General features: G+C 35.1%; 1 protein-coding gene across 1 annotated transcript; it reads right to left on the bottom strand.

The window, feature by feature from the left end:
* Positions 1-353: 353 nt before the first annotated feature.
* On the bottom strand, positions 354-1,292 carry LOC123278143 (olfactory receptor 5M5-like). The gene has a single exon (XM_044750581.2). The coding sequence runs from the start codon at positions 1,290-1,292 to the stop codon at positions 354-356; it is 939 nt and encodes a 312-aa protein (XP_044606516.2).
* Between the last annotated feature and the right edge of the window lie 11,262 nt (positions 1,293-12,554).

Genomic DNA, 12,554 nt, shown 5'->3' on the forward strand with positions numbered 1-12,554 from the left:
GCACTATAAAAATCTAACAAATTATCATTGTTACAGCATCATTTGGTAATTCTGTCTTTTATAACTTTGTAACAGAATGAGTAATATGGGTATATCCAACTGTTCTTTATTAATTCTATAGAGCAAAAACAATGCCTTTTAGTCTTGTCTCTGAATTTTTATGTGGTATTTTTTAATTCTCTGAGACAACAATGTAAACACTAGCAAATAATGTGAGACATTCTTCCAACACACATGTGAATTACAAAAGACAAAAAGTACTCAATGACAAAATGTGATTGATTAATTTAAAACGCTCAATAATTGATCAGATAATATGGCTATATTACATACCTGTGACCAAAATGTCTACCTTATTTAGCAAACAATTTCTTTTGGATCACTTTCCTCATTGCTCTTTTAACATCTTTGTTCCGAAGACTATAGATGAGCGGGTTTAACATAGGACTCATAAAGATATAAAAAACAGCTACAATTTTCCCTTGTTCGACAGATGCCTCAGAAGGGGGCCTCAGATACATGCAGAACAGAGTCCCATAAAAGATAGTGACAGCTGTCAGATGGGACCCACAGGTGGAGAAGGCTTTGCGTCTCCCCTCAGCAGAGTGCATACGTAGAATGGCTGTGAAAATGAAAATGTAGGAGGTGAGGATGATGGTGAGAGAACAGGTGAGGTTGGAACCAGCCACCACAAACATGGCAGTTTCTTTGACATAAGTATCTGAGCAGGCAAGAACTAAGAGAGGAGGGTCTGCACAGTAAAAGTGATTGATTTCATTGGGTCCAGAGAAGGAGAGACGGAGCATCAGGATCGTCTGTGCCAGACCATTTGCAAAGCAATAAATGTAAGGAGTAGCAACAAGAGAGAAACAAACACATCTGGACATTTTGCTGCTGTACAACAATGGTTTGCAGTTGGCCATGTAGCGGTCATAAGCCATCACTGTGAGCATATAATAATCTGTGATCACCAAGGCAATGAAAAAGTGGAATTGTATGAAGCAACCAGTGAAGGAAATAGTTTTTCTCTTGGACAAGAAATTAATCAGCATCTGAGGAGTGACATTGCTGGCATAACAGAGATCTACAAAGGAGAGATGACTGAGGAAGAAGTACATTGGAGTGTGAAGTTTTGGGTCACTTCTGATTAAGAAAATCATGGTCGTGTTGCCGATTACTGTGATAAGGTAGATGACTAGGAAAACCACAAAAAGAACAGGCTTCAACTCTGCTCTATCTGTCAGTCCCAGGAGAATAAACTCAGTCACCGCTGTGTAGTTTTTCTTTAACATTGTGTTTGCTTGGCTTCAAATGATGCTCTAAAGTAAAGAAAATAAAAGGGCATGTGTCTTTTGTCATTTCTGCATTACCCTCCTCATACTATCTGATACTTCTTCCTCTTCTCTGAAACTTATAAATACATGTTACATAAGTAAGCATGTGATTGATATTTTAAATATCTAAATCAATATAGAACTCCTTTATATAAAGGCTGTCATATTTTTAAATGCTTTTCTGAAAATCTTTTTGTATTTGAAAAGCCATTGTATTAGCACAAGTCTTTATCATATTCATTCACTTACAATTTCCTTAAACACTGTTTCTTTGAATTTGTAATCCTTTGTTTTGTAATATACTATTTGGTGTAGTATCCAAAGCATCGCTCCTTCACACTCATCTGTTTTTCAGAGCTAAATGGACCTAGGGAAGTGAAACTGACATATGGCATACATTCTTGTAAAACTAGGATCTGTCTACCTCTTTCTCTAAACTCAAGATTATTTTCAAGCTATTATCTCTCCCTGTAACATCTGTGCATTTTTTCCACTCCAGTATACTTCTGGTGGCCCTTATGTCATCAAATTTTACTTAAATTTTAAGATTCAGCTCAAAGGATCTCATTTGCTTTGTGTATTATCTTCAATTATATACAGGCACAAAATTTGGTTCATGGGGCATAAAAGTAAATCAGTGTTTTTGTATAAAAACAGATGTATATAACCTGCATAAATAATATGTGTGTGTGTAGCTATATACATACACATATATTGGTGGTATTAAATATTCAGGAGGGGAGTGATAAAATAGCGTATGAAAAGTCTCACTGGCCAGGAGGAGACAATCATAACAAAAGGCTGACAAACATATCCCCACATCATAACAATTTTTTGTAACTCAATCTCATTTTAACCCTTGCAAAAAGTAAGAAAAACTCTGTAACAGGAATCAATTAAAGTGTTTTAAAACAATTACCTATACGCTGAGACAGTACATAACATAAAGTACACATGCCAACATTTGTGCAGGATAAAAGTGACCATGAAGACCATCGTGTAAAAATCGACATTTTCCTTCAATAACACATACCCATGCATGTCAATATGATTCTGACTCTTTTTGATGGCTGGAATGCCAAGGATTGACACAGCTCACTTTGTAAATGTACCACTCCACCAATCTTGCCCATCACATAATCCCATTCTGCTCATGAGAAGTTTGGACTTACTGACCAGAGTATTAAAATGCAAGATAATTCTCTTAAATCAATAAAATCATAAGAATTTTGTGTTTTTCTTTTTTTAACTTCATAAGAATATGGTAATTGCCATAATAGACAAGCACACTTTGGTGCCGTGATGGTACATTGTCTCTATTTTTTAAACGTTAATTAGAGCCAAAATAATTAATATCTTCATTCATTTTTTTTATTGTGGGGAAATTAGCAATGAAGCAATGGACATTCCAGACAATTTAACTGAGAACTTCATGGTAATAACTTTCCTTTAAATAAAAAGAACACAACATCCCACATAATTTGAGGAAGGAAACTTACAAGAGAATGATTTGCAAGTGCACAGAAGTGGCCCTGGGGATGCTTGAGGCTTTATACTTGTGACATTCATCATCACCCTGAGGCTCTCTCATGTAGATGCTTGCTGCCACTACCTAGTCACCTGAAGAGTCTAGAAGGTTATTTTTTAGCTTTATCAAGGGGGATGTCTGCTTGGCATGTGGTTGTGCTTCCATTTGAAGTGGATAAAGAAATTTAGAGAAGACATTGTCATGAAACGCATTTTGGCTTACCTTTAAATAATTAATATATATTATAACCTAAAATTGTCCAATTATCCATGAAGAGAGTATAGACCATTACATAATACGATGCTTCTAACTATAAAGGGTAGCATTGTTAACTTGAAAGGTGCCAGAAAGATTACTTAATACCACCCCCTTATTTTTGTTCATGAAACAAGACAGAGTAAGTATGGTTAGTTCTTGAGAGTCAGCAAAGCGTAACAGTTACTGGGGTCTGGAGCAAGACTTCCTAGCTGGAAATCCCATATCCTCTAATTCCTCGCTGTGGGGCTTGGCAAAGTTATTCATCTCCATTGTACATTTATAAATACGAGTACTCTGAGAGAATAATAGAATTAATTCAAGACATTTGCTACTCCAGTAGAATGTTTCAGCCCATAATTTTATTTTTTTAATTAAAATACTTCTTTCAGATTTTAAACTACATTTTAACAATAGATAATCTTACCTGTGAGTGAAGGGTGATTTCCCAACGAAAGCATGAATATGAGGATTTGAGGAGTTTATAACGGAATTATTACAAATCCCTATGGTTTAATTATTTCCACCAGAAAGTCATTCAGGCTATGAATAACCACTTTCTTTTTTATTCTTTTGAAAATCATATACATCTTGAGGACATGATTTTTACCCACTCCCCAATACCAGCAGGGAATCAAAGCTCGTGAGAGTGATGAAGCAATGGGATTCATTATTTATTTTAATTTACCTCTGAATGTCTTAATAATTTTTGACTTGGGGAAATATTAAGTTCTCTTGTTTATAACATGTAAGAGAAAATAATGCATGGTATAGGGAGAAAGTTTTGGCGATTGGAATACCATTCGAAGACGAATTAACTTTTGTTGAACTTGGACTAGTTGTTTACTAATCTGAGCCTTGTGCTTTATTTTTCAGTAGGACTAATAATAGGTAGCTATGAAAACATTGTAGATATGTGGATGATATAGACGTGCTGTTGATTCTCTCTTTGTCACCGACCCCACCCAAACCTATTACCTTTTCTTCTCTACCTTGCTCTGTCCACCCGGAGTTTCACCCTTAGGGATCACAACAATAGAGCTCCTTTGATATCTACTTTCCAGCTATGTTTAGCCAATGGAAGAAATAAACAAGATGCCAGAGATGGGAGGAAGAAAATAGTAGCTCAGTTTCTGTCTCATTCTCTCCCAGCTTCACAATGAAGGTACCAGAGTGACTGTATCCTTCCAAGAAAAACTCTTGTGGAGGTGTGTGTTGGAAAGAAGGTGGCCAGGGACTTCCTTCCTGGTTCTAGCTCTCAATGGGCTCTGGTGACAAGAGCCACTGCCTGGCCATTTCAGGACTAGGGGTGGAACTGTCACATAAATAGAGTCACATAAACAAATAATCATTTCTGAAGTGATAAATGGTATGAGGAAAAATAGATCATGGTTCATGATTAAAGAGCTATTTGAAATGGAGTAACTTAGACAAGTGGCCAGGTAATGCATTTCAGAGAAGATATTATTAGGACAGAGAGATAAATTACGTAATGAAATGAATCACTCAGAGTCTGACAGAAGAATCTTCTAAGCAGAAGGAACAGTATGTCCAAAGGCCCTGAGGTAGGAATCTGCTCAACATGGTCAAGAAACAGCAACAAATTTAATGTGGTAGGAGCAGAAGGACTGAAAAGAAACTTGTCACAAAGTTTAGAAAGGTACATAGGAAGGTATCACGTAAGTCCTTTGTAAACTCTATGATGTGTCTTAAGAAGTTTAGATTTTTGTCCAAGTGGGTTGGAAAGTCTTGGACTGTTTTTCCAAGTCAGTAACATGATGTGATTTATGTTTATAAAGATCACAGGCTTTCATTGTGGGATAGAGGATTTCATGTGTAGAAGGAGAAAGATAATTGTTGTAGCTTGGTCAAAAGGTAATTTCATCTTAGACTTGACTGGTAGCAGAGGAAATACTGACAAGCTGTGTTAAGATTCAATATACGATATTTAGAAGGTAGAACAGACAAGATTTGGTTAAATACAAGATGGTTAAATACAAAGTGTGATATCAAGTGTATGGGATGAATTGAAATATAAGTATGAAATATATATAAGAAATATAAAGTAAGTTGGGGCATTGTGCAATAAAAAGAGATTAGTGAGATCAAAGGGGATATTGGTTGAAGAAAAAGTACAGACTACTAGTTGTTGATTTGGAATAAAGGAGACGGGATGGACAGAACACAAGGCGACCAGGAGAGGTTCACGGATGTTGGAGAGTAAATAAGAAATGAGGAAGAACTTGAACCTGAGTAATCATACAACAAGCTCTTAAGAAGTATATGCTACTGCAGTTAGAGAAGGTTTTCCTCCGCTGACAGTGATAGAACCAGTCGACAGAGAGTCACCTGTTCTCCCTGTTCCCTGATCAAGCACTTACATCATGATCAGAATATTGCAGCAGCTGTGTCTGAGTATCAGGGCCTCTGATTCCATAGGCTAATTAGGGACACCAATGATCAAATTCCATATGTGCTAGCTGAGTTAAGGTGGAAGTGGCAAAGCAGCCAGCACAGCATGATGCAGAGACTTCAAAATATGTTTTTCCAATATATTGTCCACTTTAACCAGCCCCATCATTTTTCAAAAGAATAAAGCACTACTTTCTTTTAATACTTAGGAAGTTTTTTTTTCCCTCTCCTTAGGAAAATGTTCATAAGTGCAAGTTAGTGCTTCTGGTAAGCTATTGTATTGTAAGATAAATGTCCACAGTTTTATTCTTATATCTTTTTTTTTTTTTTGAGGAAGATTAGCCCTGAGCTAACTGCTGCCAATCCTCCTCTTTTTGCTGAGGAAGACTGGCTCTGAGCTAACATCCATGCCCATCTTCCTCTACTTTATATGTGGGACGCCTACCACAGCATGACATGCCAAGAGGTGCCATGTCCGTATCTGGGATCCAAACTAGAGAACCCTGGGCTGCAGAAGCAGAACCTGTGCAATTAACCACTGCGCCAGTGGGCCCGCCACTACATCTTTTTATATTTCATTCTTTTTGGATGTACTGACATGTAAAATCACCACAAGTAAATGGTATACAAGTTTCCCTACATCCTCAAATGCACCGGAAGTTCTCACTCTACTGTGTGTATGTGTGAATATAGTAGATATAAATTCAATGCAGAGAACATTGATCCATCAGTTACGATTTATTGCAACTCAACTTTAACTTGTTTCAATTCATCTCAATATCATAGAATGCTGGCTAAATGAAGGCAATGTTTAAGCTTGAGAAGAAGAAGAAGAAAAAATCCTTTAATTGGAGGAACTTCCTCTTGTGAAGGAAACTTCCGAATGAAAGAAATATTTTCTTTTCCGGATTAAAACATTGTAGATAGAGATTAATATTGACTTTCCCACATCAACCACTCTTAACAAACATAAGCATAACTTATTTACCCTGAAGAAACTCAAAATATTCAGAAGCACAATATTTTTAAGGGGAAAAATAATAGGAGCTTGAATTAGAAAAACATGGATGACCATCCAGTTTAACACTGATATAGTACAGGTCTTCAACCCCTGCTTTTTCCTACTTTCATGTTTAAATTCTAATATTAATCAATAAAGATCTCTGAATTTTGTATCTTGGGAACTGAGTGATATTGAAAACGTAGTTTTTTGTTTGTTTCTTGTTTATAAAAGCAATAATTGTTTATTGTGGAAAATTGGTACATAGACATAAAGAACAAGTTTTACTTTTCCTTAATCCCAGTATTTTACAAAATTATCGTAATGCATATTTTGGTGTTCACTTCTTTTTTCACAAAACGCTACATAAAACCATTTACTCTTTCATTAATTAGGAATTTCTTCATTTTAATGTCTGTATAACATTCTTTTTTTTTTTTTGCTGAAGTAACATTGCTTTATAACATTATATAAATTTCAGGTGTACATGGTAAAATATTTCGAATTCTGTGTAGGTTACATCATGTTCACCACCCAAAGACTAATTACACTACATCACCACACACATGTGCTTAATCACCCCTTTTGCCCTCCTCCCTCCCACTTTCCCCTCTGGTAAGCACTAATCCAATCTCTGTTGCTATGTATTTGCTTGTCATTGTTTTTATCTTCTACTTATGTGTGAGATCTCTGCATAACATTCTAATCCAAAAATCTGTCCTGCTATAGTCCCAATCTCTTTATGATCACAGCCAATACATCCCTCAGGGATTCTAGATATTTATAGCCAGCTTGTATTCTGTCTGGTGTATGCCCATGCCTAACTGGCTGTTAAATGCAGGCAGTTCTCACTTTGCACAGTGCTGTGGTAATTGAGACCCATGCAAATCAAGGACACGTTTCCAGTCCGTACAGGTTTCATTTAACCTGGTACTGTGTAAAGTGAGGGCTACCTGTATTTAATACCTAGCTTGTCTCCTTTTTCTCAATCATAAAACAAACGTTAGCACGAAAATCTTCTCCCATTTCTTATTATACGTTCAGCACATTCTTAAAATTGAACTGAGCAAAAGGATGGAAACATTTTTAAGATTCCTTAAAACATAGTTTTAAATTGATTTCCAGACTCATCCTTCTTGACACCATCAGCATAGAAAGTGCCAGTCTTTTTGAACTCTCTTAAATGTAGATCCTAAACAAAACAATCTGTTAATTCATATTTCTCCTTATTAATATTTTTATTCATTGATTTTAGCATGTTGTATTTTTATCTATTTTCTCTACATAGTCTTCAACATTTATTTGTATGATGGTGTTTTAGAAATTCATATGATATCTAGAAACTTATCATATCTTAATAAGTTAATACCTTACCTCATCTAGGGCAAAAACTTGCCAAAATATCAGATGTCTGTTTTACGGTCAAATTCGAGTGACTTTTCCACTGTGAATTTCTTCACTGCAAATAAGCTCAGAGATATTTCTTCCAATTATTTGAAAACTTAATATTTCTTTTAATGTGGATCATTACAATTTTTTTTCACTGTTTGAAATGACTCCCAGTTGAGGAGTATGCGTGCTCATGTCCATTCTTTTGGAGAATAGTCACTGGAAGATAACGTTGCACAACGGACACGTAATGGTATAATGGAAAAATAAATGTTTGTGTAAAAGTGTTAACAAATACACAGCATTAATGTGGAAAATGTAAATGCTTTTTGCTTCGTTTATAGGCCACAAGCTCCTCTCCGCCTTTCTGGCAAAAAAAACTCCTTAACTCATCTGTAACCTTTCTTCCCTAAACAGTCCTCTCTGTGGCCACCTCCCCGTTGGATCTAGGGACCAAGTCATAATAATTCTATTAATCCCAAAATACTTTCCATGTTCCTAAAGTAATTTCATGGGTATATGTTGTCTCTATAGCCATATTTGATCTTTATTAATATGCATGCATAGACTTTCTAGAGTGAGCATTCACATGCATAATTTCTGAGTTAAACATCAGATAGCTAGAAGCATCCGTTTTGCATTCTCCTAAGATAAATTCGAAAGGGAAAAATAATGAAGATGGGCTTCCTCTGGCAGAACTTAAAAACATTTTAAATGCACATTAATTATAAGAATCTGGTTTACAATAGAATTATACATTGGTCAAAGGAAAAGATGAAATAGACCAGAATAGGATTCACTTAGTGTACGATAAAGCGTACTTCTCATATCAGTGGAGAAAAAAGGAGTTGCTTAGTAAATAATAGAAGGAAATGGGTTAAAACGTGAAGGAAAAGTTATGTACAACATTACAGCATACAACAAAGTTGTATCTAGAACAATTCAAAGTATTCCTACAAAATATGATTATGAAAAATCAATAACATAAAGATATTTTCTTATTTAAATTGAAAATTCAGAAAAGGTACAAAATAGAAACTTGATAAAGTTTTTCCAAATATTCTTCATGTGAGAAATCATCAAAAATAACACGAAAGCCAACCAGCAAACTGATGTATTTTATTTGTTAAATATACATTTCAAAACTGTTTCCATAAAAAAAACCCAGAATACTTTCTCAAAAATTTCAGTTAAGTAAACTTAAATAATATTTTCTAATATTAATAATGGTACAGTGAAATGATAATTCTCAAATATTTCTTGTCACAAGTATAGTGTTAGAAATTTTGTGGAGAAAAATTTACCCATAGAAATTTAACAGGAGCTTTAAAAATGTTCAAACCAGTTAATTCAGTAATTATACTTCTAGAAATGTATCTTAAAGGAACTATCATAGAGATTGTACATAGAGATATGACTCAATCTTAAAAATAGTAGGATACATCAATATGATGGAATGATAGTTTGCAAGATAAACCAAGTGGAAAAAAATACACCAAAATGTTGATAGCAGCTCTCTTTAGATAGGAGATTGCAAGTAAATTTTGCTTTTATTTCAAAACTGAAACTAAATCATATTCCAATTGAGATGTTTAGTATTAATTACTCAAATGACTTTTGAGTCCTCTTGGAAACTTTCTATACCTGAACACTTTGAGATAAATTAAATCATCTTACATTCTGTTCTTAAGAAATATGCACTGAAGTGATGGTGTTTATTAGTTTAGTTTTATCTTATTTATTGACTTTTGGAGGAATATATGTCTTCTGTCTTACAATATTAAATGTATACCTTGATGAAAATAGAAGTGGCATAACCAATGACAGAAGTAAGACATGGTTAATTAATTCAACAGAGAGCACAAAATGCTGCTTCTGAAACCAAGGCAGAAGGTCAGTCTTTTTAAAGTGGCTGTCATTCTCTTGTGATTTAGTCTCTGCAAGATGCTACAAAGTCTAAAGCTTGAAATGTGCTAATCCAGAATTAAAACATGCACTTATTTTACGCTGATAATTGAACTACATTCTCTCCAGTGAACCACTTAAATGCTGGAGAGTAAATTAGGGATTTAGAGAAGTGAAAAACATATTTCAAGATCCTCAGACTCCATTGAGCATGAACTTGAATTAAATGGTGCAGGACTCTTCAGATCCTGCCTCCAAACTTCAGAATTCCACTTAAAGTATAATCCCTATTCATATTCAGCTCTCATAATATTCATTAGTTAATTCATTCAACAAATATTTAGTGAATTTGTTTCATAGAGCAGACAGTATCCTTGGTACTAGTAGAGAAGTCAACAAAATCAATGTTGTCCATTCCTTCATGCAGCTTACAGTCTGGAGTTGGGGGGAAACAGCTCTTACAAAGTAATATAACAAAGTGAAGCCTAAGACCTATTTAAGAACTACAAGTCTTATTTGATCTGGCACTTTTTACAAACACCTCCCTGAATCTATTTTTTTCCCTCCTTTCATTTGCTCACTCTGGCCCACAATACCGGACTCCTTACTATTCCTTTAACAAACCAAGGAGAATCTTGCCTCAAGGATTTTGTATGTACTGTAAGTATAACTGGAATGTTCTTCCACAGACATTCATATGACATTATCCCTATTCTGTCTTTGCTCAAATTTTATTTCCACAGAGAGCTCTTCTCTGATGTCATCACTCCCTATTTTATTGCCTCCTTTACTTTTCTTCAAAGCTTCACTCATATCCATGTCGAATACACACACGCACACACACACACCCCTAGGCATACACGTATGTACATTTGGTATAAACAATGATGTCTTCCTCACTTGAACATAAGTTACGTGAGATCATTGTCAGTTTTCTAACCTGCTACATCTCCAGTATATGTTTCATTGCTAGTTTTTTATTAATAGTGTTTTTAACAGCTGTATTGAAGTATGCATATGCCCAAATTGATCAAATTATATATATTAAATATGTGCAGTTTTTGTATATCAGTGAAGAGTTTTTAATGAATTATGAGTAAATACAGATATTAAGGGTGTCCATTTTCTTGTTCCAAGCACAAACTAAGGAAGTATGACAGAAAACACCTTTTATAACTTAACATGGAAAAGGATATATATATATATAAAATTATTTTTATGAGGAAGATTGGCCATGAGCTAATATCTGTTGCTAATCTTCCTCTTTTTTCTTGAAGAAGATTGTCACTGAGTTAACATCTGTGCCAATCTTCCTCTGTTTTGTATGTGGGATGCCACCACAGTATGGCTTGATGAATGGTGCTAGGTCCAGGCCCTGGATCCACACCCACAAACTCCAGGACGCTGGAAAGGAGTGTGCAAACTTAATGACTACACCACTTGGCTGGCCCCTGGAAAAGGATGTTTTAAGCTCAATGACATACAGGTATGATATTAGGATAAACACCCACCTAGGAGTACAAAAGTTGTAATTATTTTATAGCTGTATGAGTATGGAAACTAAGTAAGGAATGCTAATGTCTTTATCCTTTTATATGTCAAAAATCCCTAGATGTGAGGTTTTCAATTCAATATATCAATCTGCAACTCAAGAGAGAGAGAAGGACTGGAGATATGGATTTTGGAATCGTTGAAGACTTCTTAGGTCATGTAAGAAGTGGGTGCATGTGGAGAACAAAGGTACCAATGAACCAATGTAAAGAATTAAGTCTTTGGCTCTGAGATTTGGAAACCAGCAAGAGAATGAGAAAAAGCCATCAAAATTATCTGGGAAGAAATGGCAGTAGAAGTAGAAGCAAAATGAGAAGGTTGAGGTGATATAGAAATCTAAAGAGGGAAATATTTTGGGTAGCTGAAGGAGTTAACCTTGATAATCCTCCTGAGACATCAAGTAAAAGAAAGATAGAAGAGCAGTCTTTGCATGAAATAGAGTTAAGGTCTCATGTTTCCTTCACAAAAAATACAATTGGAACATGTTATGGGGTATGAGGAAGTAGAGACAATGACTAGAGGTATTTCTTTTGAAAAGATTAATTGTAAAAGGAGCAGACAAATAAGTTGGTGACTGCATGGGACTTTCAGCCAAGGAAATTATTAAGAAGAGCGATACCAGATGATGTTTATAAACATGAGAATATTCCAGTAGACTTTGAGAAATTGATGCTTGGTGAGAGTAGAGAAATAATTTCTGAAGTAAAGTTCATGGAAAGCTCCAAAGCTGTGAAAGAACTGGTCTTAGGTAGAAGCAGGGATATATTATCCATTATGACAGGTGGAAAAAAAAGTACACATATAAAGGTTTAGAGTGGTAAGATGAGGATGATCTTATCTAATTGTTTATATTTTGGAGGATGAAGTATGAGACAAGATCAGCAACAGAGTGAAGTACTGAGGGATTTTATCTAATTGCGCTAACCAGCTTAAGTGAGGACAGAGAGAAGAAACAACTAAGTTTAACTAACTTGAGATTTAATCAGATGATTAGAATGGAGAGCAAGTAGAACCACAGAATTGAGCGTGATTAAGAATGAGTCATTGTATGATGGATCATGGAATCTCACTTGGTCAATAAGTTAAATATAGATATGAGAATGGTGATGCAAAATGATAAAGTTCCATTTTTCTTAGGTTGGTGAACAAGAAACAGTTAAAGGATGGATATTGTAGTAGG

The sequence above is a fragment of the Equus asinus genome, chromosome 17, assembly GCF_041296235.1.
Source record: "Equus asinus isolate D_3611 breed Donkey chromosome 17, EquAss-T2T_v2, whole genome shotgun sequence".
Taxonomy (NCBI): domain Eukaryota; kingdom Metazoa; phylum Chordata; class Mammalia; order Perissodactyla; family Equidae; genus Equus; species Equus asinus.